This window comes from Felis catus, chromosome A2 (assembly GCF_018350175.1).
Source record: "Felis catus isolate Fca126 chromosome A2, F.catus_Fca126_mat1.0, whole genome shotgun sequence".
Taxonomy (NCBI): domain Eukaryota; kingdom Metazoa; phylum Chordata; class Mammalia; order Carnivora; family Felidae; genus Felis; species Felis catus.
Genome location: NC_058369.1, coordinates 161663354 through 161690279, shown reverse-complemented (window position 1 = coordinate 161690279; position 26926 = coordinate 161663354). Strand labels below are relative to the sequence as shown.

The window sequence follows — 26926 nt, the reverse complement described above, 5'->3', positions numbered from 1 at the left end:
GGCCGACGGTGAAGCGATTATCACACGGTTCGGCCGACCGAGAAGGGTTGGGTTTTCTTTGGGGAATGTGCCCGGAGGCAGGCTGCTCCGTTCTGTCCGGGATGCCTTACAGTGCTGTCACCTGAACCAGTCAATTCTGCCAAGCAGCTGTGAAAGGCATCAGATTTATAAGCGGGATTCTGCTAGTTGTTTCTAGAACTGGATGGTCTCCACGTAAATAAACGGTGTTCCTTCCTATCAGAACCTAGAGACTTGTTTTTCTCAGATAATATCCAAGGTTCTTTTCTGTGCGGAGTGGAAAAGAAAGTGGACTTTGCACACTGGAAATAGTTCCAGTTTCTTTAATAATCTTGAAAACAACACAGCGGGAATTTCATGCGGGTGCTTTTAACCGTAGCAACCAGGAGGTTTATTGCTGAACAAAAGAAATTGACAACGCGTACCTGGGAAATTCTGTATCTTCTGTTTTTAGGGTAGGTAGATGAAGGGCTTCTTCAGTTACAGACAGCTGATATTTTTTAGAAATGGTTATTATTTGTGAAAGTGCGAGCGCAAGCGGGGGAGGGGCGGGGTGGGAGGACACGCACAGCTCCGGTCACGGAGCTGTCGCGAGCGGTCGTGTGCCGTAACTGAGGCCGCACCGCTGGGCATAGGGCCCTCCCACCAGACACTGTGTTCGGGGCGGTGGCAGCTGTTTTATTTTTTTGGCTGTGACGGTTTCAGGGGTTGGGCCGTCGTATTCTAGGCAGTTCGTGTCATCGTCACAGGGCCGCCGGCACCGCTTCTCAGCCCTAAGAATCTCATCGCCCCCACTGCGTGACAGCCTCCTTCCTGCTCACGTGGACGTGGCTTCTTTTAGCTCCTCAAACAGAAAAGAACATACTTTTTACCAACCGGGTTTCGTTCGTGTAAGGGCATTACCAGAGATGGCTTTATTTACCCAAAAAAGCCCACTGTTTTTGTGGCTTCTGAGAGCTGCCGGCAGCACCGGGGAGCCGGCCCCTCGGTGGAGCCCTCCCGACGTCGTCTGCCTCAGTGGCTGTGTGAGGACGGGTCTGAGTCCTCGGGGCATTAACTCGCCCTCGGGCTTCGCCCTCCTTTGCTGACCGGTCGGTGCTGTGCGCTTTCTTCTCTAGCACCTGCTGCTGGCGCCGTCCGACGTGGCGGGCTGGGGGATTTTCATCAAAGATCCCGTACAGAAAAATGAATTCATCTCGGAGTACTGTGGAGAGGTAAGGCGGGGCTCACCCGGTCTCGGGGGGACAGCACGTACAGACCGCGGGGACTCGCGTCGTGTGTAGTAACTTGCCCTTGCCTGGGATGGGGTTTCACGGGGTAGGTCTGTGGGGTTCAGTTAGCCACGAAGTCATAAAAAATGCCTTTTCAGCTTGGACTTAACTCCTGCCGGTGGGCTTGGCCTGCCTGGTCATAGGCTGCTTTGGTCCTCGTCACATTTCGCATTTAGCATCTGGGGACGAGGGGGAGAACCAGAGCTTCGTTTCGTGCTGGAGAGTCCGCCCTACTCGGTCCAGAGGCTGATTGATAAGGACCTAGAAACAACAGTGTCATTGATTATACACTTTTGTAGCCGCAGAGTTACAGAAGACCCGTTGGGCTGGCATCGTGCTGGAAACACCCGCCCGGCCCCCCGTTTGTATTTTTGGTCGATCAATCACTGTCTCCAGGCACGATTCCTTTAGATGTGGGACTGGTGTTTCTGGGTCAACACTGTTCTGAAACATCAGCACGTAGACTGAACGCAGGAGAGGAACCAGCCGTAGGACCGTCTGTTGGGTTGCGTCAGGAAGGTGGGAAAGTGTCTGTAGTCCCCTTCGAGCTTGGGTCACCTAATCCACAACCGTCTTGCTTTTTAGATTATTTCTCAAGATGAAGCAGACAGAAGAGGGAAAGTCTACGACAAATACATGTGCAGCTTTCTGTTCAACTTGAACAATGGTAGGTCTGAGGGGGTGGCATCTGCGAGCCAGGGGTCCTTTTGGGGCTGCAGGGAGCGTCTCTGCCTCACTTCCAAGCGTCGGGCGCTTCTCCCCGCCCGGAAACAGGCTGTTGGCGAGGCCACCAGGCTGAACCGGATGGTTCAGAGCCGCTGGCCGCTAGTGCTGCGCCTGCTCCAGCTGGGAGACGTGCTGCGGGTTTGCCCCGGGGCCTGGGCGGCGGGGTGGGGGGAGTCTGCCGGGTCTCGTCGGGGCCTCTGACCTGGGAAGGGTGGGGAGCCCTGAAGGTGGACGCATCCCCAGAACTTCCCTGCTTGTTCTCAGAAGGTCTGTGAGAATGAGGAAGCTGCTTTCCAGACGCTGTTTTGGGGCAGCGAACGTGAGGCCGTGGGGGGTGGGGGCGCCCCTCACCCCCGATACCTTCAGAGTAACTTTCCGCCGAAGCAAGTAGGTCTTTCTGCGAACATGTTCCGCAGGCTGTCGAATAAAAAAAGTAAAAGGTGAAATGGCATATCAAGAATGCACATTTTTCGTAAAAGCCAGCCCTGAACAACCCTGGCCCGTGGCTTCTCCAGAACCGTAGTAACTTCGTGTTTACTGATTTCGGACTGAAATTGTTCACTGCATTAGGTTCTCTTTCTCTCTTCAGATTTTGTGGTGGATGCAACCCGCAAGGGTAACAAGATTCGTTTTGCAAATCATTCAGTAAATCCAAACTGCTATGCAAAAGGTAGGTGCTGGAGGGACCAGGATTGCCAACAGAACCCCCTTTCAGACAGTGAACTTGAACAGCCCTGGGACAGAGGTGGATTATGTGCCCAAGTCAGACCCTCCCTGGGGCCCGTCCTCATCCAGCTCACTGACCCCAGTGTGTGTATCTCTTTCCAGTTATGATGGTTAACGGCGATCACAGGATAGGGATTTTTGCTAAGAGAGCCATCCAGACTGGTGAAGAGCTGTTTTTTGATTACAGGTTGGTAACAGCGTATTTCTAGTGTGACCTGAGGGCTTTTTCTTCCTGGACTCTGAGCTGTGGGGAAAGCCTGGCTTTTAGCTCTTTGTTGGATCTTCCGGTCTTAGAGGGATTGATTTCTGGTCATTATTTGTCAGGGGTGTGGGGGGGAAGTTACACAAGTAAGGCTTACTTTCAAAATACAGGCATACCTCAGCGTTATCGCAGGTTCGGTTCCAGGCCCCTGCACTAAAGCGAATCCCAATCCTCTTGCCGGGGGGTGCTTGCCAGACAGTGACGGCATCTAGAACAGTGGCTCAACCTTGTGGCTTTCAGTCGCCTTGTGACCCGTGTTTCTTAAATACTAGACTCGAAGGCCGAGGTGGCCGCCTGAGGCACGGGCTGCAGGATGGCGGGGGTGGCGGCAGGCACGAGCACGACCCTCATCCCGTCCGTCTCCGTCAGAGCTCTGGGATGTGACCGGGTGCACCGCCAGGGAGCTGCCCCCTCTTGAAAGGGATCTCTGGCTGAGCAGAACTCAGCAGCCAGCATCCCCTGCTCAGTGACCGTGCTGGAGACCGATGGGCTTCGTCGTACGTTCACAGAGCGCAGGCGTTCGCGGGGGGCCTCGGGTTTTCGGAACGGTCACCGAGCCCCGGCTGCCGGTCCAGGTCACTGCCGCGTCAGCCCCCGACGAGGGAGTCAGCCCCGGGCACGGACTTCTCTCTGGCGGCCCGGCTGGCGTCTTCCGGGAGAAGGCTGTTGTGTCTCCACCGAAGGGTTGGGTGTCGTGCGGCCCCCGGCATTCGTTCTGGCCGCTGGGCCTTCCGGCCGGCCTGCCGCTTCGCCCTGCACTTCTGTGCTGTGGAGACGGCGCCTTTCCCGGAACCTCCTGACCCATCTCTGCCAGCTTCAGGCTTCTCCTCTGCAGCTGCCTCACCTCTCTCCGCCTTCACGGAGTCAGAGAGAGTCGGGTCCTGGCTCCGGACTAGGCTCTGGCCTCAGGGGATGCGACCTTCCGTCCAGACCCCTGCAACCCTCCACACGAGCGGGAGGCCGTGTTGCCTTCTTAGCACCTGTGTGTTCCCGGAGGAGCACTTTTCTTTTCCTTCCCGAGCTTTTCCTTCCGCCTTCACAACGTGGCTCACTGATGCCCGAGACCTAGCTTCTGGCCCATCTTGGTTTTCAAAATGCCTTCCTCGCCGAGCTCAGTCGCGTCTAGTTGTTTTATTCAAAGTGAGAGACGCACGACTCTCCCTTTCACTTGCACACTGAGGGGCCCCCAGTGGATGGCTCACTGGCCTCATTTCCATATTGGTGCATCTCAGGGACTCCCCTCCCACCCCCTGCCAGCAGAGGGAGAGGGGTGGGGGCAGGGCCGGGCAGGGGAGCGGCCAGGCAGACCAACGTGTAGCCGTTAGACACCCCCCCCCCCCCCCCCACGGGTGCAGTTCGAGATGCCCCGTGACAGTGCCAGCAGTCACTTCCAGGTCACCTGAACGGGCCTGATGTTCATGAGAAGGTTTGAAATAATGCACGAATGGCCGAATGTGCCAGACACGGAAAGATGGCACCGGCCTGTTGGCCGTAAGGCTGCCACAAACCTTCAGTCCCCGCCCTCGCCAAAAACAAGTAATGTTTGCCAAGCGCAATAAAACGAGGTATGCCTGTATGATGAAGAGCGGAGAAAGCCCACTTTCACCCTCGCCCTTCGCGCAGCCTTACGCACTCGCTGTTGGCAGAGGTTCTGTTTCCCTCCAGCGCAGTTAGAACGATGTCGTTGCCTGCGACGGCCGAAGCGCCCGCTGCGTCATGTGTTTAGTATTTTAACGGTTAAGGCACTGGTGGCCAGCGTCCTACCTGGTCACCTCCGGGTCCTTTCTGTGGGAAGTCCCGCGGGCCGTCAGGGAGCGGAGGACACGCAGCCCCCGGTGGTGGGGACACGGCGTCAGGCTCTGCGGGGTAAATTGCCGAGAACGTATTTAGATGCGAGCAGATGCCTGTTGAGCAAACTATATCCTGTGGCCAAATACGCGCCCCCCGGGGGAGAGCAGCTCTTGGGCGCGGCGGCGGCAAAACCGGGCCACGTGTCGCCACTTACTACGGTGGCCTATACACCACATCCGACAGGTCCCCAGTGGACCCCTGCCCTGGGGAGGTCGCGGCAGCCACGGCGCTCCGTTTTGGGCGTCCCGTCCCCTGGGTCCAGGTTCTTCACGCAGAGGCTGGGGCTCCTGTTTGGTCTGGTGCGGGGCCGGCCGTGGTGACGCGGACCCACCTTTCCGGCCCGCCGGGATGGCAGGGGGTGGGGGCCGTTCCAACAGGCTTGTCCAGTTCTCAGAGTAGAAGCGAGTGTTTGCCCTCGCTGCGGGAGGGGGGCGAGGTGGGGGCCGGTCTCCCCCGTGCTGGCTCGAGGGTCACGGCGTTTTCATGCTCTTTCAGATACAGCCAGGCCGACGCCCTCAAGTACGTGGGCATCGAGAGAGAAATGGAAATCCCTTGACATCGGCTACCTCCTCCCCCCCCTCCTCCTTTCTGGAACAGCTGCCTTAGCTTCAGGAACCTCGAGTACTGTGGGCAATTTAGAAGAATAAAATGCAGTTTGAAATTCTGAATTTGCAAAGTACTGTAAGAATAATTTATAGTAATGAGTTTAAAAATCAACTTTTTATTGCCTTCTCACCAGCTGCAAAGTGTTTTGTACCAGTGAATTTTTGCAATAATGCAGTATGGTACATTTTTCAACTTTGAATAAAAGAATACTTGAACTTCTCCCTGGTGTCGTCATTGATCGTACCGAGTTGTCCGCGGAGGGGACAGCACACTCACCCTGAAATCCTGGGGTGTCTTTCTGTGGGTCCCGATTTAAAGGCTATTACCTGTATTAACTTGCCCAGTTATTATTTCATATAACATTTCATATAACATGACAAGATAGCTGGCGTCCTGGGGCCTGGGCGGGCGGGTCCCAGCGGCCTGGCGCACAGGAGCCTTGAAGCCTCGATCTCTGTAGACAATCATGGAGCTGGACGAGGTGGCCGTTCGGAAATCCCATAGCGGGGGGAGATTGCCTTCCTGCCTACGAAAGGTGATGGGTAACAACCAGACCGGTGTCAGGTCTTAAAGAAAGGCTGGTAAACCCCTCCAAGTGTCCCGGAAGTGGGGCTCTTGCCTTGGACTCGTCATGACAGCTGTGATCGGTCTACACGGTCCAGTTGCCTTTTCCGGAATTAGAGGACATTTTTGTGGATTTACACAGCGTGATGCTATTTCGTGTGAAGCTTAATCAAATCTTCCCTTTCCAACCACGCAAACCTCGACGGGACTGGTCTCTGCCGCATGTGGGCGCGTCAGCCCTGGCAACGCCGATCCTCACTCGAGCGCTAACTGGCCATTTCGCTTTGGGGCCAGAAAACCTGGCCCGACGCGCCAATCTCCCGTGCCGCGCTTTCATTCTCTGCCACGTCTGGTGCCGAAGGACACTGGGGCAGACGGTCTCCCAACCCCCGTGTCCGGGAAGTGGCGCCACACGTTCGGGGGGGCCGTCGCGGACGGACTCTGTCACTGCTACGTCCCGCCCCGGACGCTCGCTGTGAGTGGAGCCCCCGCCCCCCGTGGTCACACGCGGGCCCGTTGAGGACAGCGCGGGGACCACCGCTCCAGTGGGGTCTACAGGCCTGGAGCTTCTTCCGGCCACAGCCTTCCTGGCGTTGACCGCCGCCAGCCCGTCCCCGCGTGTGAACAGCTGGGAGCGGAGACTGGAGTCCAGGGAGGTTCTCGCTCGACGCTCCAGACACCCGGATCTGTGGCCGAGACAAGAGTTGTTTTAGTGGAGAGCAGGGAGTTGTGAGCACAGCACAGCGAGCTTCTTGTGCCCGCATCCAAAACGCCCGTCTCCAGTGTCCTCTCTACACCGGTTCTCTCGGCACCAACGCCAGCCACGCACCCAGTCGCCAGGGCCCCTTACGTCCGATCCGGTCGGCTTTAGATTCGCCTTTGTAACGCGCAGGTGGGCACAGGGCTAGACATGTGACGTATTCAAATACCCAGTAACGAAGCCAAAACGTGGGGGAAGAACTAACTTTAAAAATCGTGTGCCTCCCCCACTGCCGTACCCCCCACAGAGAGGAAGGCAGACGCGGGCCTCCCTGGCGGAGGGGACTAGGAGGTGGGTAGCGGCTGTACCAGGACAGAGAGGCTTCGGACACTTTAGGAACATCCGATGCTGGAACGGATGACGACAGCCTGACATGACAACAGGTGGCCCTGCCGGCCAATTTCTGTGGTCCCTTCTTGACCTCTTCCCCCCGCCGCTGGTCGTAACCCCAGGCAGGTGCCCCAGGGCGGTGACGGCGGTCCCAACATCCACGTCGAGGCGGTGGCCCCTTGCCCACAGACGGACGCCCAGGCAAATCTGAGGGCACCGTGAGTAACCGGTTTGTCAAAATGCTTTCCGGTCCGGATTTAGTGGTTTCTTACAAAAGCGTGCAGACTACGATCCATCTAGAAGCTGCTTGCTTTTCCGTATCGTCTTGGTTCATTCAGGCTCCGGCCTTCACAGTATCCATTCGGTGACTCGAGTCCTGGCTCCCACCTCTGCCCAAGAGGCCGTCAATCCCACGTGAACCAACGAATCGTGTGACTTACACTCGTAGACAGGTCATCGAGACAGGTTCCCCATGTGAACGTTGTCAAAGAACCTGCGTATTCGGTTGAAAACTCTAGGAGCTTTGAGCCCTTCACGGACACGGAAATCGCTGCGAATGCTGGCTTCTACCTCGGCCCCCTGTGGTAAAGAATTCCAGGAGGGTGGGTATCAGAAGCGGTCTGAGACATCGCGTAGGTAGAGCTTTTTACGAACCAGGACCTCCATAAAGTGGCTTAAGAGCCCACACTCACTCGGGGCAAGTCAGCGTGTGGTCAGCCACGGACGAGGGCGTGAGCCGGGAAGCTGACGTTCAGGGAATAAAACGAAGTCGCCCAGCCGGCCGCGTTACTGCGATTCCTGGAACAGCGGCCTTCGGAAGGGAGGGGCAGTGCAGAGACCGGCAAGCACGTTTGGGTTTTCGTCCGCGGGCGGTAAAACCACGAGTTCTTTCAAAGGGACGTCAGATACCGGTGTTCGGCAGGGAGACCGACCACCTTGAGATGCTCAGGCCGTGGCAACATTTGTTGCCTTTTTGTGTAGACTCAAATCCACGTGAGTTAACGTCTAGCGAACAGAAACCGTTTAGGCCGCAGGTGCCCGTTCCTGTACCTACTGGTGTCCCCCCGCCCCTCCCCCCCGCCTTGGCGGTGCTGCTCGGGCCTGTACCCGCCACCTTCCCGGCCGCTGTCCCGCAAAGGCGCCGGCAAGCGACGGGCCAGCGGTCTGTCTACACAGGCACGTCCGACCGCGGCCCCAACCCCGGCGAACCCGTTACCCTCACGGGCCGCGGACCACGGCCCTACCTCGTCCGTCCCCCTCCTGGGTGCGCAGCCTGGAACGCGGGGGTGGTGCTTCGACCGACAGCCCGGTGGCCTCTCTCTCCTCGGCGCCCTTCGCGACGGCCGGGTGTCTCCCCGGAAGCAGCTTCCGAAGACCGCGCTTTCGCTCGTCCATTCCTGGTAGGAGACATGCGGTGGATCAGCACACACCGGAACCGGAGGGCAGCGGACACACGAAGGCAAAGCGCGTGGGGCTCCGCCCCCGCACCCCCCCCCCCCCCCGCCAGACGGCACACGCCCGGCGTGAGGGGGGCGGGGGCGGGGCGCGGACGTGGGGGGCCGCCGGACTCGGCCGCCCCCCAGGGCCCCTTCGCCGGCCGCTCTGCGCGTCCCGCCGTACACCCAGGGGTGCTCTCGAGCCCGGAGGGACCAGAGACCCGGCACCGGCTCCTGAGGTCGCTTCCCGCGTTCAACGGGGCTCCAACACAGCTTCACACGGGGGGCTCCGTGGTTGCAGCACGTGTGTCCTGGAGCGGGTCAAGGCACGGCGGTGGGAGGTGGGGGGCGGTGGGAGGTGGGGGGTGGGGGGCGGGGGGTGGGGGGGTGGGGAGGTGGAGGCCGGCGTGCGCGGGGAGCCCGCCACCCCAGGAGCCGGGGGGAGGGTGCCGTGGGTGTGCGCACGGGGGGGCGGGGGGTCCTGCTTTCTGCCTGGTTTTCAAAGCGGGGGCTGGGGTGGTGTCTGTAAAACTGGAAAAGCTGAAGATGCTGTGGAAACTGACAAACTCTGTCTCCACTGCTACTACCTTTTAACCCGTTTGGCCTGTAACTTTTTTAATTTTTGAGAGAGAAGAGATGAAGTGCAAGTGAGGGAGGGGCAGAGAGAGAGACACACAGAATCCGAAGCGGGCTCTGGGCTCCGAGCTGTCAGCACAGAGCCCGAGGCCGGGCTCGAACTCACGGACCCTGAGATCATGACCAGAGCTGCTTAACTGAGCCACCCAGGCGCCCCCAACTTGTAACTTTTTAAACTAACCTGTCAGGCCCAGATTGTTCCGGGGAACTGGGAGAACTTCCCTCTCACTTCTTTGGCTTGTGACCCTGACCCAGGGTGGGCGCAGGGCGGGCTTGCTCGAGGCCATGAGGTGTCAGGTGGGGTTCGCGAGGACGACGACGCAGCAGGGCCCAGGGAGAGTCTCCACCACCACCTCCCGGGTTCGTCTGTCCCTCAGCCAGGAAGGGACTGCGGAAGGGGCTCACTAGCAAGTGACTCAGCCGGGGGAGCGCGGCCTAGAGCTCGGAGGGGCCCCCGCGACCGGATGGGCGCAGGGCACGCTCCCAAGGCCTCTGGTCTCCCCTCCGCTTACCAGGAGGCGCCTGGAAGCGACAGCTTCCGTCTGCGTGGCCCACCCACCCCGGGGTGCTTGCCTTGGGCCACCGGCCTGGCCACTCTCCTCGGTTGGGGGCCGGGCGGTCTTACCAGGAAAAGCTGGCGAGTTCGCCCCGAACGGCTGCTCCCCGCGCGCAGACAACCGGCTGGAACCAGGAGGGAGCGGCCAGGTCCCGGGCCAGGCTCTCCAGGCTGGGGCCGTGCCCCTTCCTCTGGCCTCAGTTTCTCCACCACGTGAGGACGTCAGGATTAACCCACCGGGTCCTCCCAAGCGTCAAACAGAATCAACAGGCGGTTGCCTTCCAGTCCCTGCGGCAAGTCCTAGAAATGAGCAGGAGCGTCTGGGGGAAAAGACTGTAAGAGGCCTTCAAGTTTTAAGAGCTTCGAGTCTCAATCCACAGGATGCAGCCTGTCAGACTACAGGAAGACACGGGATTATAAATCCGCACAATCATTACGTCTTTTATTTACACGTAGACATCAGTAAGACTTGAAACAAAACCAAATGCGACCTGTACGGAAATTCTTTAATTCTCTTTATTTTCACACATTAAAAAATGAAACACACTATACAAATGGTTTTTCATAGCAGACTACACGTGGGTCCGTGAGACTTGCTCTCAAAGGGGGTGCTGCCAACGCCGATGCCCGAGGACGGCGGCCGTCGGCCTCGCAGCCAATGGACTGGTTTAAATGCGGTAGCATGCAGCCCTCGGGGCGCGACGCCCCTCTTCTTAAATTAGGTTAAATGGCGTCGGTGTCCGTATTTACAGACTTGAAACGTGTCAATCCTGAGCAGTTCTGATGTTCGTCTGAGACCGGCCGGTGGGAGCCTCGGTCTCGGTTTTAAAAAGGGAGGTCCGGACGGCGCCAGGCTGGCTGCTGCGAGCTGGATGGAGCTCTTCTCTCGGCCCGGAACTACCTGCTGCGGCTCGCACAGGCAGACCCTTCCGGAAGGGCTAAGCCAAGTAACTGTAGGTGTCCTTTTCCCCATCAACTCGCTCCAGATATTCCTTCTCGATCAGAATGTCAATGCATTTCTGGGCATTATTTTAAAAAAGAGAGAAGTCGTGACAGGAGGAAAAAAACCACACATGTTACCGAAGAGATGGGCCACCCTCACCGGGGATCTCCCCTCACCACCGAGAGCCCAGTCAGGGCAATTCAGCCCATCCACCGCGTCCCCGAATGGAGTCCCCTCAGTGCCCGTCTCCTTAACGGCCTCGCTGAGGCAACCGAGTGTCTTTAGAGCCGGCACGGGGCCACAGCCTCCCAGCACCCCAGGCGCCGGGCCGCCCGGGCCGGGTGCTGCGGAGGCCACGGGGCGGGAACCTCGCGGTCGCTCTGTCCTGAATCACCGGCAGGGACTGGGGGGCGGTGGGGACTCCTGAACAAGCCAGTGCCCCACTGTCGGGGCCCCCGCACCGGCTGCCGGTGACCCGAGCGGTCTCAGGACACCTCGGACTTGCTACCTGGAAGAAGCCCGCGGCTGCCCCTGGAGCCAGTGCTCACACAGCGAGGGGGAGCACCCCGTGGCCGGGCTACAACTGGGACACAGCCGAGCGGGAACTCTACAAGTCGTTTACACAGAGTCCCGAGGGAGGCGGAACTGCTGTGGGAGCGAGATTCGGGCCACAGGGGGCAATGTGGGGGAGGCAGCGAGGGGAAGCTTCGGGAACACTGGTCACCTTCTAACTCTCGATTTGGGTCTTGGTGTACAAGTGTATTTACTCTGGGAAAATCAGCAAACCAAACACTCAGGACGCGTGCACCGCTCGGTGTACGTGTTTCGATAAAAGGTTTTAACAGATTTTTTTTTTTTTTTTGGGACAGAGAGAGAAAGAGCATGAACGGGCGAGGGGCAGAGAGAGAGGGAAACACAGAATCAGAAACAGGCTCCAGGCTCCGAGCCATCAGCCCAGAGCCTGACGCGGGGCTCGAACTCACGGACCGCAAGATCGTGACCTGGCTGAAGTCGGACGCTTAACCGACTGCGCCACCCAGGCGCCCCCGATAAAAGGTTTTAAGCTTAAGCCCATTTCCTTTTGTAGAAACCTAGTACGTATGGATATGCCAACGGCCGTCGGCCTCATTTTCGTTACACCTTGCTCTCCTAAAACGACACACGGGCAGCTTCTGCCGTGTGGCTCTTGTACCTTAATCACTGGGACCCGCGGCTTGAACCTGGAGGACAGCTGAGTCAGCACTTCTCCGAGCAGCTGCTGGTGCTTCAAGACCTTCCGCATCTTCATGATCCTCACGATGGCCGCCTGGTCACCCGTCACCCGGGGAGAAAAACCGGGACACGTCACGGTTACAACCGTTCTGGAACATTCGGGACAACTAGCAAACGGGCCGCCGAGGGCCGTGTCCGCGCAGAGGACTGCGATTTCACACACGGTCACAAACGCACGGCAGGTTATGTGTTTCAACTCTAACAGAATAAACACGGTATACTTTGGTCTCCTTGGCAGTTTTAATAATTTCACCCGACTACAGAGCGTTTTAAAAATGAGAAAACACGTCCCGAGATCACTGTTGCACTATCGGCTAACTTGGATGTCAATTAAAAAATTCATTTTTATATAGAGCATGGGGTGGGGGGTGGGGAGAAAACACGAGTCTGCAGAGCCGCAGAAGCTGCCTCGCTGTGACCCCCTCCCCTGCCCCGTCGGACGCGAACTCGCCACGTTCTCTGCGTCCATCCGCTTCCTTTCTCTGCTCCACTCGGGGCCCGTCACCGTCCCAGCACCCGCTCCCAAGTCCCAGCCACCCCACGACCCCGCGGGGCACCAGAGCGGCGTCACTCTCTGTGAGGGGTCGCCACCCCGCGCGGGCCCCAAGTCACCTGAATCAGCAGCTTGCGGTCCTCCTCGATATTTTTGTGTGTGGTCTCTTGTTCCTGCTTCTGTTCGGTTTTCATCGGCACGTTGATGTTAACCCTTAACTTTTTACTGCCGGGAAAACGGAGGAGACCAATCGCTGTCGCTTTAAAGGACAGGTGCTCAAGGCCTGTGTGTGACCTTTAAGAAGCCTCTGCTACCCGAGCCCCGTCCTCACGTCCCACTGGCCGGCCCCCCCGCCCCCCGAGGTAGTTTCCACCTCTGTGAGAAGCTCGGCCCCCAGCAGGCCCCAAGGCCGCTGCCACTCGGTGGCTTCCTGCCTGGACGGTAACAGGCCACCTGTGTCACGGGAGAGCCGGTGCCTCCGTCTGCTCTCCCAAATTTCGTCAAATGAGACAAACTCGAGGCACTGGGACAGACAGAGGCCCAAAGGTCCCCGGCCAGCCATTTAAGGGGACGCTTGCCCGGTGGAGAAACCGCCAGACACGGAACCGGAGGCAAGCGGCAGACGACCGAGGCCCACGCCGTGCCCAGCCTCCGTCCGCAGGGACGCGAGGGGACGAGTCTGTGGTCCAGGACCATCCACCTGGCAGATTTTCCTTACTTTTTATAACCGAGATACAATTTGATTAAGGTGTCTGGCTTCAATTCCACCTCATCAACGTTCGCGTTCTCGTCTTCCAGAACCTACAGGACAACAGCTGTTACCACATCATCTCAGGAAAAGGCTCTCGTCTAGCTCAACACGGAACGTGCACAGACATACCAGTAACTTCGACTTCAATAAAATCTGTAGGACTTGTGCCAAAATGTCCTGCAATTGAAGAGAAAAAGGTAAGTTGCATTTTTCTTTGCAACACGAAACACACACACTCGACCTCATAGTTGATTTTTTTTTTTTTAACGTTTATTTATTTTTTGAGACAGAGAGAAACAGAGCATGAACAGGGGAGGGGCAGAGAGAGAGGGAGACACAGAATCTGAAACGGGCTCCAGGCTCTGAGCTGTCAGCACAGAGCCCGACGCCGGGCTCGAACTCACGGACCGCGAGATCGTGACCTGGCTGAAGTCGGACGCATAACCGACCAAGCCACCCAGGCGCCCCCTCATAGTTGATTTTTGGCAGGAACACAGGAGTCCCCCCCCAGACAGGAGAATGTACCCAGGGAGAAGGAGGTGGTGACTAGGAGGTCCCCTAAGTTCACTACCGCCAGCGCCTACTCGTCAAAGGGAAGCCAACCCCTCTGTGGCTCTGACCACCTCGTGGTAAAAACTGCCGATGCGGTTACAAACGTTAGAAGCCACGCTGATCTCATCACTACAGGAACCTATCCGTCCATCCTGGACACGGTCACCACAAAAGCAACGTCCGAGGGCTCCCGCACGACGGCAGAGGACGCTGCTCATGGACGCGAGGGACTCGGCGGTGGCGACCCCGTCCTCCACCTCCTGCGGGGAGCCCCAGGCGCCACGCGGGGCCACCGGCCGATTCCTCGCCTGTAAACGCAGGTGGCGGGTCTCGGCCTCCTCCTCCTCCAACTCTGCGACCCCGTGACGTGGACACCACCACCTGCCCAACTTCAGTCCCCCGGACGCACCCCATACCTCCTACCCCGGCGCACGGAACACCCCCCGCCCTTCACGGACACCCATTCTGGTCACGTGACCAGCTCAGATTCACAGGTCTGGGGCACTGCCGGCCGCATCCACGGCGCCGCCACCAGAGGCCGCACTTCCGAGCCTGACCTGACGGGAGTGCTGAGCTCGGAGGCCAAGGCCAATGGCCCTGTCAGCCCCGTGGGGAGGGGCCGAGGGCGGCCTGAGCCTCCACCTGAGTCCAGCCCTCCTGACGAGATGAGACAGACTCTTACACACACAGGGGCAAATTCACTCTGTCATTAGAATTTGAAGATGTACTCTGGATTGACTTGAAGCATCATCAAAAATTAAACACTTTCCTGAGGCCCCTGGGTGGCTCAGTCGCTCTGCTGTCTGGCTCTGGGTTTCGGCTCAGGTCATGATCTCACGGTTCGTGAGTTTGAGCCCCCACATCGGGCTCTGCGCTGGCACCCTGGAGCCTGCTTGGGCTTCTCCCTCTCCTCTGACCCTTCCCTGCTTGCTCTCTCTCAAAATAAATAAACACACTTAAAAAATAAATACTTCCCTAAGTGACATTCAATAAGGCCAGTGTTACTCTGTCAGCAAAACCAGACAAAAACATCCCAAGAGAACAGACCAGTAACACTCCTACGAATGTAGATGTAAACTTCCTCAAGAAAATACTAGCAAACCAAGCCCAGCACATAAAGAATATCATATACATGCCCAAGTGGGGTTTACCCCAAGAAGGCAAGGGTGGCGACGTAAGAAAAACAATGACTATAATGTACCATATTAACAGACAAAAAGCATATTTTTATCTCGATAGAGCAGCAAAAGCAGTTGAACAAAATGCAACACTCTTTCATCATGGAAAGATTAAAAAAACAAGACTAGAAGGGAACTTCTTTAATAAAGGTAATCTAAGAAAAACCTACAGCGATTGTCACCCTTAATAGTAACAAACTGAAGTTTTCCCCCAAGGTCAGGAACAAGACAAGGGTGCCTGTTCTCACCACCTCTAGTCAACACTGCGTGGGAAATTCCAGCCAGAACAATCAGGCAAGAAGAAAAAATAAAAGGCATCCAAACAGGGAAAGGAAGAAGTAAAACTAGCTGTATCTGCAGATGACATGATACTGTGAAACCCCTAAAGAAGCCTCAAAAAAAAAAAAAAAAAAAAAAAGTTCAGCCAGGTTGCAACATGTAAAATCAATACGCAATAATCAATTTCCATATCCAGAAATGAACAATTCCGTTTCCAAAAGTACCAAACACAACACTTAGGAATAAATTTAACCAAAGTTTAGGCTTACACACTCAAAACTGAAACACGTGAGAGGAATGAAACACAACCTACATAAAGAGAAAGCCGCTCACGCCACGGACTGGAAGGCCCCCGCTGGCAGGACGGGGACACCCCCCAAAGCAGCCCAAAGCTTTGATGCGTCTCTACCACAGCAACAGCTGCCTTCTTTTGGACACAGACCAGCTAATTCTGAAATTCACATGGAAATGCAAGAGACCCAGAGGAGCCAACACAATTTTGACAAAGAACAAAGCTGGAGGTCTCTGTTTCAAAACTTGCTACAAAATAACCGCAAACAAGGCACTGTGGATTAAAGAACTACAGATCACCGGAAAAGAACGAAGAATCCAGAAATTGGCCCATTCACCTACGGCCATCTGATTTTCAACAGGGCAGTCCCAATCAACGGGGAAAGACGTCTCTAACCCTGAATCAGGCCCCGGGTCCTTAGCCCTGACCCTAAAGACATGCGCGACAAAAGAAAAAGGGGCTCTGGGTACACAATATATAAGGAATTCTTACAACTCAACGGTAAGGGCAACCCAAATAAAAAATGGGCATGGGCAGAGCGTCTGAATAGACATCTCTCCAAAGAATAGATATAAACGGCCAGGAAGAACACGAAAAGACACGTCATCAGCTGTCGGAGAAATGCAAATCAAACTACCAACGAGGTATTACGTCATACCCACTAGGCCATAATAGCCGTAAAGAAAGGAAGCCAGGGTCGGGGGGCCCTCCCATGCTGCTGGTGGTGTGCACGTGAACTGGTGCCTGGCAGTGGCTCGGAAGTTAAATCTGTCACGACTCGAACGTTCCAGTCCTTGGCATCCACCCAAGAAAACTGAAAACAGGTTCTTGCAGAGACGCGCATATGAACGCACAGAGCATTGTTATTCCCAATAACCACACGTAGAAACAACCCCAAGGCCCACCAACTGATGAGGGGGTCAACATAACGTGGTCCACGCAGACGCTAGAACGTATTTCAGCCAGTAACAGAATGAAACATACACGCCATCACGTGGAGAAACCCTGGAAACATGCCAAGTCAAAGGCACACACACTCTGACGCCATTATCGTGAAGAGCCCAGAGCGGGCAAATCCGGAGAGACAGGAAGTAAGTTAATGGGGCTCAGCGGCTGAGGAGAGGAGCAGAGGGTAGTTCCTGCTAACGACTAATGGGTCTCTTTTTGGGATGACAGGCGTGTTCGGGAATCGAGACAGCGATGGTGGCTGTACGACCTTGTGAATAAACACTCAACTGTCTACTTTAAGATGCTGAATTTTATGTACGTGAAATACAGCGCAATAAAAAATACGGCCAATAAACAGGAAGAAAGACACTGTAATCAAGTGACGTTTAAGCCTCCAAGGAAAAGCTTAGCTGGGAAGAGGGTTAACGCTGGGTTAAACGAACGTGCGAAAGCAGGTCATGTCATCCGTGTGAAATCAGAGACCTCCGCGCCGTCTCCCCACCCCCTCCCTTCAATGCTCACAAGAGGAGACGGGAACTGGACACGTCACAGGGGCCAAGTAACGGGAAGGTACCATTTTGATCTGAGTGCTGTCAGTCAGCTGCTGCACAGCATACGCGTCTTCCGTGTTGTACTGAAGCAGGATCGCCATCTGGAAGGTGGATGCCTTCGAGGCCCCCCATATAAGAGAAAGAGAAACGGAATTTAAATGCGTGGAAAAGCCTCCAAAAATACACAGCTGAAGGCTGAAGAAGTTACGTATGAAACAAATTCTTGCAAAACACGCACAACAGCATGTCTATTTAAAAGAGAACACAAAGTGTCACAGCTCCACCGCGATGTACCGCTCTCCTGAAAGACGTCACTTACCACCTTTCGAAGGTTAAAATAATTTGGAACTTTCTTCTAAGACGTTTTGTCTACGCAAATACACGCTATTTATGCATCCACACTCATTTACATAAGCACGCATAAAACACACAAATCCTCTTTAGGGGAAGAGACCCTAACGGACATCTTCCCTCTGCCACATATACACCGGGATCGCGAGGAGGCCGCTCCAGTTACCCCAGGCCTCAGCCTCTCCCGTAGAACTGAAATGGGAGTCATGCAGTTCTTATCACTTAGTAGTCGGTGCTGCCGAGAGCACCGAGGGTCAATATTAGCAGGAAACTGCTTTGCCAAAGGAAAAGGGCTATCGTCGTAATTCAGTACAGGAAACTCTGGCTTTTTGAGCTACGCGGTGTGCATCGGGCAGGATCTGTGCCAAATGCTTATTAAACACATTATTTTACTTAATCCTCAGGTCACTTCCAAGGTATAAGCACTGGCACCCCCGTTTTATGGAGAAGAAAACTGAGGCATCGGCGCATCACCTGCCCCTCAGCGGGAAAGCGTCCGACCTCCTCTGACTCTGAGAACCGCACTTTGCCGGAAGCCCGACTCTAGATTCTGACGCACGAATCACTGGATTCCGATTTCTACAACTTGTCTTATCCTCATTTAGACTAAAAAAATATATTCCGGAACAGAGGGTGATCTTACCTGCAAAGTGTATCGATTTTTGAAGCAGTTGGTTACCAATTCTCCTTTGGACAGCTGATACAGCCAGGTCAGTTTTCTGCCACTGTGACGGCTAGCGTAAAAAGCTGTGAATCGCTGATAACTGCGTTCCAGCTGGATAAAAGGACAGCATTGTGTGGAATACGTATCTCACCCCAGTCCGTAGTCAGCACTTCCACATAAACACACCTCCAAACGTACGGTACAAAACGCTCACTACATAAACGTGAAACCCGAGCGGCGGGGGGTGGGGGTGGGGGTGGGGGGTGTGACTCTCGCGAGGCACACTGGCTGAGGCACGAGAGGAGAACGCGGAAACGCGCTCTGACGGTCAGGCAGGCGGCCACCGCCACGGGGTTCGGCAGAGCACCGACGAGGCTCCGTGTCCGTGAGCCAGCTCGCGGGCCGCGTGGGCTGGCGCGGAGGAGGCCGGCCTCCGGACACCCCGCCCTGCCCGCCGCGCACTCGCCGTGGGCTCGCGGCCAAGGCCGCCCTTTGCGTTCCGCCGGGCACTAGCAGAACACGAGACGGAGCCGCCCTCACCTCTGACGGCAAGGCGAACGTGCAGGACTGCTGGAAGGGCCACGACCCGGAGCTTAGCACCTGGATGCTGAAGTCCACTGAGGCGGGGTGAAAAGGCAGGAACATGGTTAGTCAGTCCCACACACTGAAAGATGCTGCCGTTCAAATAAACGTGGACTGCTTCGTATTAAAAGAAACACACCGAATGAAAACACTCTGCTTCAGTAGGAAATTAAGAACCGGATGTATTTCAGTTAAATGATTTTACTCCGTGAAAATTAGTGAAAGGTCAAAGAGCCAGAAACTCTTTTCCTCAGAGCTACGACATCAGATGCCCGCCCCGCTTCCTGTGCGTCAGCGCCCTGCCGGCCTGGGGTCCGCTCAGGCGCCCCCAGCTCGCCGGGCACGGACACCGCAGCAGCCGCAACTCAGGAAGCAAAATCCCCAGACGTGAACAGCTACCTTCGGTGTGTTTCCTGTACGCCCACTACTGCCGACACCACCGCCCCCCCAACACTACACGTAACACAAACTAAATCAGAACAGAAGTCTCATCAGTACCAATAGCTGACGAGCTCACTGGCAGAATTGCCAAGTTTAACAATGGAATAGCGCTTCAGCTTTGGGGAGAAATGAAATTCCCATTTTTCATGTGAAAAGACAACATTAACAAGTAATGATGTCTGCATCGTCTGCCAACATCCCCCAGAGCGGACCTGACGGGGGGGGGGGGGGGGGGCGGGCGTGGCCCTGGGAGCGAGTCCTGGCACCGTAGCGATCGGGAGCCATGGAGTCTTTGGTTAGTTTGACTCTGTAATCTATACATCAAGTCAGTCTCTTATAATTCACCAAAAAAAAAAAAAAAAAAAGGCAAGAACTGATCCCAACTAAGGTTAAAGAAATTTATGAAGTATTAAACCATGTGGAGCCCTGGGCTGGCAGATATCCGGGGGGGGGGGGGGGGGGGGGGGTGGCCACACCAGCAAGTGGAAAAGCCCAGGGCTCAGCCCTGGGTCCCCTGGGAGAGGCCGGTCATCTCCTAGGCTCACACGCGACTCAGGAAGACCATCTGGGAGGTGGCACTTGCTGTCTGTCCGTCCCTGAATCCCTGATAAAGCAGCGACCACCCTCACGTAACACTCTGTCATCTCTGTCGCCTGCCACATAGGGCACGGACTTCCCGAAGAACACTGCCTGTAAAGCGGCTCATAGACACGTGTGTACTCACAGTCTAGCGGTTCTGAGTTCGTCAGGTGCTTTTTGAACTGCTCATTCAAATCTTTGCTCACACCAATGTCTTGAAACATCCGCTGAAGTTTAGAGGTATATTCAAAACCACAAGCTTGCTGAAATGAACCCAGACAACCGTCTCATTAATTGCTATTAGAAACAGAAGTGTATATAAGGGAATCTGATGGAAATCACACACGACATAGGCTTAACCGTAGAAAATGACTACTGAAGCTAGGGACACTGAACCACATCTCACAGCATCAGTATGTGCAGATGCAAACCAGTAGGCTACTATTCACACAGTAAGTATCATCTGAGCACCTAAGAGCAAGGATCTCTAACGGAATGCGAGGAGGACATACTTTGTTTACTACTCTTACCCACTGTTATCAGCTGACACGTGTGCCCCCCCAAACTCCGGTGCTAAAGCCCTAACCCCCAGTGTGATGGTATCTGGAGGCGGGGTCATGAGGAAATGATTACGTTTAGATGGAGTCACAGGATGGGATCCTCGTGATGGGATTAGCGCCCGTGTAACAAGGGACTGGCGCGCTCTCTGCCTGCCACGTGAGGACACGGTGAGAAGGTGGCCGTCACCAGGTTGGGAAGAGAGTCCTCACCAGAAACGGACTCAGCCGGCCCCTCGACCTTGGTCTTCCCTGCCTCCAGAACTGGGAGGATAGACCTGGGTGGTTCCAGCCTCTAGTCTGTGGTATTTTGTTACGGCAGCTTGAGCAGAATTAGCTACCCACACAACAGTAATTTCAGGTCTCAGACACGTGACAGCGCCTGGCAGGCCAGGAGGCACCGAAACAAGAGCAGGCAGAGGGCAGAGGTGGCTGAATGACAAAACGGGTGCTCAACGGTGGAGTCCGATGCCTTCTGTCCTCCTGAGGATGCGACCACTGAGGATGTGAACTAAACCCGGAGCAAAACAACACACCCGCCAACTCAAAGTCGACCCAACACACGTGTGGGCTAGCCACTGGAGCAGTTTGGGGGGAGACGGGGGGGTGGGGTGGGGTGGGGTGGGGGGGTGGGAACCAGCTGGTGCTCCGGTGGCCAGTGCGGCACAGCCCGGCCAACGGAACCGAGGGGCCCCCGAGGGCAGGGCGGATGGTCAGCAAAGCATGCGGGGCCCAGGACAGCCCGTGCCGTTTGAACTCCATTAGCTACAGACCACTGACGACAACCTGGGACAATGAAAATCTTTCACAGCGATTTAAAAACTTTTTTTTTCTGGAAATGATGAAATTTACCTTTAGTTTAGAGATCATGCTTGCTTCGGCATCATCACTGGCACTGTTCTGATGTACGAGTCTTTTGGCCAGCATCTTTGCATAGAATTTCTGGAACACGTCTTTATCCTCTATATACTTGAAGACCACCATCTAGTGAAGTCACCGAGAGAGCACACTTAGTGCACTGAAAAGCCACAGTCACCGAACACACGCCGGCAGCTGACACGCGTGCTTTGTTTTGTCCGGCCTGTGTGCCAACGTTTACGACGGCTACAAATACCACCCGTAGTCTGAAATATTTTTGTCAACCGCTGAAACCACATTAACTTGGTCTAGACTCGGCACTAATGAGGAAAGTACAAATGCTAAAATTCATGACTCAGTTTAGGGAGTAAAACCACAGATTCAAAGCAAAATAAATGACCCAATGACTTTTCATATTCCAGACACCCTGTACCAATAACCTTAAAAGCTGCAGAGAAATGGCTACCGGGAACGGTGCGTTAGCAAGCGCCTTACCACTTGGTTGAGCGTGTCTTCTAGCTCTGCTTCTTCTGGGTTCTTGGAACTGAAATGTAAAAAGAAGGCATACTGTTTTCAAACAGATCAGCCAACAGTTGTTAATGAGCAAGCACCACTCGGCTAACACAACAGAATGTGGCTGCGAACACTCGAACACTCAGTTCTGTCCAGATGAACGCGTGAAGACAGAGGCAAAGTTGTCTTACCTACGGCTGTGTGGCGATCTTACGCTGAAACTATCGCGGAAGAACCCGCTTACAAAATAATCGACATCCAAGATGAAAAGCAACGGAAGACACTTATAAAAAGCTCCCCCAGACATTCAAGTCTTCCTTTCAGATAATCTATTTAAATACAAATAAATAAAAGCCGACGGCCTTCTACAATATGCTCTAACTTTGAAAAAAATGAAAAAGGCATTTAGTTTTTGAGTGGCCTAAACATTAAAGATAATGAAAGATCTCAAGCACTAAAGCACCACCTTCCTCTGGGGTTATGTCTACACAACAGAGAGTTGTCTTTAACAACCGATTGATTCATTCTATTCTATGAACAAGTATTAACTGAAAGGTTACTTCAGGGTAAATGCAATTTTTCAGGGTCTACGAGTCCCTCATAGACAGATTCCCCATAAATTTACATCAAATGATCCAGCCACCAACCAAGCTCTGGAGAGGTGCCTCTACCTAAGAACACGTGGCTCAGAAAACCCAGCCCCCCTCTTCACAGGGCCAGGCCGGGGCCACTGGCCCCTGCGGGAGAGCCTCTGTTCTGAGCCCCCTTCACTCGGGAGGAGCGTGTGCTCACGGACGTGGTGCTCCCAGTGGCCTGTCGTCTGTCTGCTGCCCCAGCCTCAATTACAACAACATAGCAAGAGACTTGATGAGGGCCCCTTAGGAAAAGGCAATGCATAAAAGGGACAAGTGCCACCAAACGAAATGAGGGCCTACTAAAACATGTAATTAAAAAACACTGAAGATTTTTATGTAATAGCCTAAAGAAAAAAAAAAGTTAACAGCAGGTCAGAAGAGGCATTCCAATGTGAAGTCCATGTTTATTCCTGGAAAGAATACCTGCACGGATCTGACTACAACTGCTAAATACTACACTGACCAGCACTGCAAGAAACAGAGGAAACCCCCCGAATACTCCATTCTCACTGGCCTTGGGGAAATGGCTTTCTGGCAAAGTTCAAGAGCTAGCTAGTGACCTCATCAAAGGTTTTCCCATGTCTGTCAGGAAGACCACACAGTCGTTAACACAGTAAGTTATGTTAGATTTGCCACCACTGAGCCATCGCTAGAAAGCTACTGTGTTCTGGAGAATTATTCTTAGTTCCCTGATAAATTTAGCTTGCTAACATTTGACTTAAGATTTCCCCGACTCTACTCTAGGAGAGACTTGTTCGCAGTGTTTTTCTTGGTACGGCCAGGCGTTCTCCGTCTTTTCGCAAGGGGGCTACGCAAGCTCGTGAGAGCTAGTACGTTAACATCAAAACCAGGACCGTGTGGAAGCGCGGACAACGCCTGCAGCAGCATTTGCCGAGAGATCTCTGGAAAAGTGAGACAAGCCTTGAGCGCTTCTGAACCGAGAGGAGCCGTCCAAGTGAACGAGAAACGAGAAGCTAAAAACACCCAAACAGGTGTGCAAAACCCGGAATGCTGGAAGCACAAGGCACAGAGAGACCCACGCCGGTCGTGCTTCTAGCTCTCACTACACCTGCACACGCGCGCGCGCGCGCGCACACACACACACACACACACACCCTGAGCAGGAAGAAGAGCAGGTGAGAAACCTGGCGGCTGAAATACAAAGAGCACGAGGGGCCCCTGGCTGGCTCAGTCGAAGAGCCCACCACCCTTGAGCTCAGGGTCATGAGTTGGAGCCCCATGTGAGGTGTAGAGATTACGTACATACATAAACTTAAAAAACAGAGAGAAAACAGAGAATGGCAATAAAACAAACTCATTAAGCGAAGATCAATGTTAGAAGCGCACACGACAACACAAGTGCCACAGTAGCGCTGAGTCTCGTGTCAGGAACGGCCAGTGGGAGCTCCCAAAGCAGCCTCGCCCGGAAACACAAGTGAGCTGGGCCCAGAGAACCGGGGAGCACAAGAGAGACGCTGACTTCCCGCGTCCTTTCCGCCCTTCCACCGCTCGGCCAGCCCACGGAACTGGATTCAGCTAAAGGCGCCACACTGCTTGCAGTTCTCAAAGCCAACCCAACAGTGACATTAAAAAAAAATGAACTGGGCCTAGAGTATAGGACTTGAAGTATCTTTCAAAGAGACAAGGAAGATGTATTAGCTTTGAAGTATTTTCTCAAAGGTACAAAAATTACAACAGAAGTAAAACGTAATATAAAGTTTAATTCCTCATATATAAGCTGAGAGTTTAAATAGATTTACTAAGAATAAAACACAATGTCACTTAATACCTTTTCTTCAACAAGGAGTCGCAGTATCGAGCCAGCAACTCGGGGGATTTACTGGACGACTGGGCCATTTTGGTAACTGCGTTGTTGTTGATGAAGCGACCACAGGCCTGTGGAGCACACAAAACACGGTCAGAGGCCACGCACCCCCCCGCCACCTGCATCGCAGGAGAGACTCCTTCTGACACACCCACCTTGTCAAGTGCAGCCACGAAACCAGCATCGTTGTTGAACGCCGACATCACCAGGGCATTGTATTTTTTGTGAACATCCAACACTGTCTGTACATACATCTTGGGGTCCTCCAGTGGGGGAAAACAGAAACAAAAGCTGGTTACTGGGGATTAAATGGTATATTAATGGGCTACTATAAAATATTCCGTGAGGTTTAGAAATTGCTTCAAAGATGCCAACAAATAAGACTAAGTAATAGTTCTGGTTCCATCATCAAAACACATAAGGCATTTTGTTTACAGATACAAAATAAAATACATTCCCCTACTTGAAATTAAATACTGATTTCAAGCTTTGTATAAAAGTGATTTCTCAAATTATTTGAAAATTCGAAAGGATCACAGAAAACAAAATTTCTCAAAGTGATAGTCTGCTTAGCCCATTTTTGCTGCTGTTAAAAATTCAAATTCTGGACTTTGCTGGGCGAACCGATCAGCCAGTAAGCTCAGTAATCAGCCGGTTATCCTGCACTTGGCTGGGCAGATGTGAGAACAGCATAGGGTTAAGGTCGGAGGAATTGCGGGCAAGGGTGTGAGAGTCAGACGAGGCGGAGACGAAGGTCTGACTCACACACGCCACCACATCGCAGGACTGGATGGGACAGGCCAGGGCCCAGGAGATAGGCAGGGCACGTTGCGGGGCCGGGGGGGGGGGGGGGGTTGGACTTGGCAGGGTGGGCACGTGGGAGCTCTGGACAAAGAAACAAGTAACAGGAATGCAATGGAAAGATGAGCCACAGGAAAGGCCCTGGGAATGACACACAAGGAAGACAGGAGGAGGGTGGGGAAGACGGAGGGGAGGGTGGGGACAGGGACACAATGGAGACCAGCCTCAGTGATAACCACAGAACGGCTGATGCTGGGGACTCACTGCAAGTCGTGGTGCCAAGTCCCACAAGGGGACAGTCACAACCGCACTATGAGGTCAGTGTTGCCTGCATTCCCACTCGACAGGTGAAAAAACTAAGTCAGTCAGGCATCTGGCCAAGGGCTTCAGGGATGGCAGTCAGGCCGGACCCCAGGCAGCCTGACTCCCGAGCCGGCATCTCCACGGCCCTGAGAAGGGACAAGGCCTGGAGGACCGGGACCAGTCGGAGGAGGGGTGGTGCGGACAGGCAGCACCATGGACAGACGGCTTGTGCCAGGAGGGCACCGGACGCTGGCCCTTCACAAACAGGAGGCCCGAGGGTGGGGTGCTTAAATGGTGGCAGGTGACTGCAAATTTCTGACAGATAGGATTTCTCAGGATTCAGGGATGAGAAACCAGAATTCTCCAAATTTAATTATTCTGTATCTTGTAATACTTTAAAAATATGTATATTTATTTATTTGGGGCACAGCGCACGTGGCAGTGGGGCAGAGAGAAGGGGACAGAGGATCCAAAGTGGGCTCTGTACTGATAGGCTGACAGCAGCGAGCCCGACGCGGGGCTGAGACCCACGAACTGCAAGATCATGACCTAGGCCGAAGTCAGATGCTCAACCGAATGAGCTACCCAGGCGCCCCCATCTTATAATGTTTTTTAAAAAAATAATGAGAAAGCCCTGAGATCAAATCGTTTTCCTGTGATAGGGCTGGACTAAGAGTTTCACAGGTCCTCTGTTAAAAAATAATATATAATAAAAATGCAAAGTTTATTCTTACTATGAATACACTGTGACGAGACTATAACGTCAACAACATGTAAAGTGGCCTCTACCTGATAAGACATTTAGTAAGAGAAAATGTTAAAAGGGAACACAAAATAACTGCCAAATGAAAATTACCTAAAATATATGTAAAATCTAAATCTAAATCTAAAATATATGTAAGATCTAAAAATTATCTACCTTAAAATGTTACAACACAGCATTGACTGCCCCATCAGATAATCTTGTTTCATGGTAACTATTCCAGATGTGGAAAAATGTCTCCCATTTTGCCCTCAGGGTTTAATCCACAACTGCCTCCGAAGGCATCTTCCAATTAGCATACATCTTATTTCGTATAAACTCATTTCTTCTTTTAACAACAAAAATACTGTCTGCCTGACTTAATCTTGGGTTTGCCACTGAAATGGATATTGCGTTTTGCTCATTTGGGTTTGAGATTGCTTTCTGATTTCATGTCAAACGACCTCACAACATGCACGTGTTTTTCGTTTGCATTTCTTCTGTTAAAAGTATTTACAAAGAACCTGAGCCTACAGTGAGTATTCAAGCACTGGAGAATGCCAGTAAGTGTCGTTGGGTAGTATTTGAATGAGGTAACATTCAAGGTTAAGGTCAACAGCATTACAGAGAATCACATGTCAAAACTGCCAACGTAAGCACTTACTGTGCCTCCAACGTGTGCTGTTTCTTGGAACACCACTCAAAAGGATTTACGTGAAGTATGTTATATAAACATACTAACACGTATTTTATTTGTAAGTGGGGAGCGCACACCCATTTGTAACCCGGCATCACCCACAAAGAAGATCCTTCAGACCGTTGCTTCTCCAGCATGTGCATTCACCATGGTTCCCAGAGACGTCCGCCTTAACCTCCGACTCCGTAAGCACCCCCTACCCCTGCCATTAGTGGGCTCTTCCGAACCAGGAACGTATCTGTGTGGACCATCACGCCTGGAGGAGAATGATGCTGTTCTCTCTTTTCCTGAGTTCTTTTAACGATTTTTCTCAGATTCAGAATTTGGAAAAACATCAATGTCCCACTGACTGCCAGCAAGGAATTCCCCCATGGAAA

The 26926-nt window shown here is 53.8% G+C and overlaps 3 protein-coding genes across 20 annotated transcripts in view; 1 reads left to right on the top strand and 2 right to left on the bottom strand.

Moving 5' to 3' along the window:
• Positions 1–5679, top strand: part of EZH2 (enhancer of zeste 2 polycomb repressive complex 2 subunit) — a 65910-nt gene extending 60231 nt beyond the window's left edge. For all 10 annotated transcript variants that reach the window (XM_045052950.1, XM_045052949.1, XM_045052948.1 and 7 more), the window contains 5 exons: positions 1137–1232; positions 1875–1956; positions 2605–2685; positions 2844–2928; positions 5350–5679. In XM_045052950.1, coding sequence (XP_044908885.1) covers positions 1137–1232; positions 1875–1956; positions 2605–2685; positions 2844–2928; positions 5350–5410 — 405 coding nt within the window. In that variant the 3' untranslated portion in view covers positions 5411–5679. The remainder of the gene's footprint in view (positions 1–1136; positions 1233–1874; positions 1957–2604; positions 2686–2843; positions 2929–5349) is intronic.
• LOC109497680 lies at positions 326–9943 on the bottom strand. 3 transcript variants are annotated; one of them, XM_045052958.1, is made up of 4 exons: positions 9812–9943; positions 8359–8511; positions 4768–4862; positions 326–2432 (listed from the first exon to the last, which is right to left on the bottom strand). In XM_045052958.1, the coding sequence occupies exons 2-4, from the start codon at positions 8507–8509 to the stop codon at positions 2115–2117; spliced, it is 564 nt and encodes a 187-aa protein (XP_044908893.1). In that variant the 5' UTR covers positions 8510–8511; positions 9812–9943; the 3' UTR covers positions 326–2114. The 3 variants fall into 3 exon arrangements, with proteins under 3 accessions (XP_044908893.1, XP_019681537.1, XP_019681538.1); XM_019825978.3 differs by lacking the exon at positions 9812–9943 and adding an exon at positions 9368–9500; XM_019825979.3 differs by lacking the exons at positions 4768–4862; positions 9812–9943 and adding an exon at positions 9368–9500.
• Positions 9944–10236: 293 nt separating this feature from the next.
• The window catches only part of CUL1 (cullin 1), a 105140-nt gene continuing 88450 nt past the window's right edge, over positions 10237–26926 (bottom strand). For 5 of the 7 annotated variants that reach the window (XM_023250691.2, XM_045052947.1, XM_023250690.2 and 2 more), the window contains exons 10-22: positions 24162–24269; positions 23971–24077; positions 21529–21577; positions 21028–21159; positions 19764–19881; positions 18557–18633; positions 17996–18127; positions 17025–17129; positions 13331–13378; positions 13169–13251; positions 12570–12675; positions 11878–11991; positions 10237–10761 (exon numbers count right to left, since the gene is read on the bottom strand). In XM_023250691.2, the coding sequence (XP_023106459.1) occupies positions 10681–10761; positions 11878–11991; positions 12570–12675; positions 13169–13251; positions 13331–13378; positions 17025–17129; positions 17996–18127; positions 18557–18633; positions 19764–19881; positions 21028–21159; positions 21529–21577; positions 23971–24077; positions 24162–24269 (1260 nt within the window). In that variant the 3' untranslated portion in view covers positions 10237–10680. The remainder of the gene's footprint in view (positions 10762–11877; positions 11992–12569; positions 12676–13168; positions 13252–13330; positions 13379–17024; positions 17130–17995; positions 18128–18556; positions 18634–19763; positions 19882–21027; positions 21160–21528; positions 21578–23970; positions 24078–24161; positions 24270–26926) is intronic. The other 2 variants (XM_023250692.2, XM_045052945.1) reach the window with 1 other exon arrangement.

Bases quoted from the DNA above. Each gene is read 5' to 3' on its own strand.
- LOC109497680 (XM_019825978.3), bottom strand. From the start codon at position 9,473: ATGGCCTCGAGCAAGCCCGCCCTGCGCCCACCCTGGGTCAGGGTCACA. The intron at 4,863-8,358 runs GTAGGGCCGTGG...TTTACCCCGCAG, and splicing joins CCAGGAGGGGGACGGACGAG to AGCCTGACGCCGTGTCCCCA. The intron at 2,433-4,767 runs GTAGGACGCTGG...TTTATTCGACAG, and splicing joins AAGGACCCGGAGGTGACCAG to CCTGCGGAACATGTTCGCAG.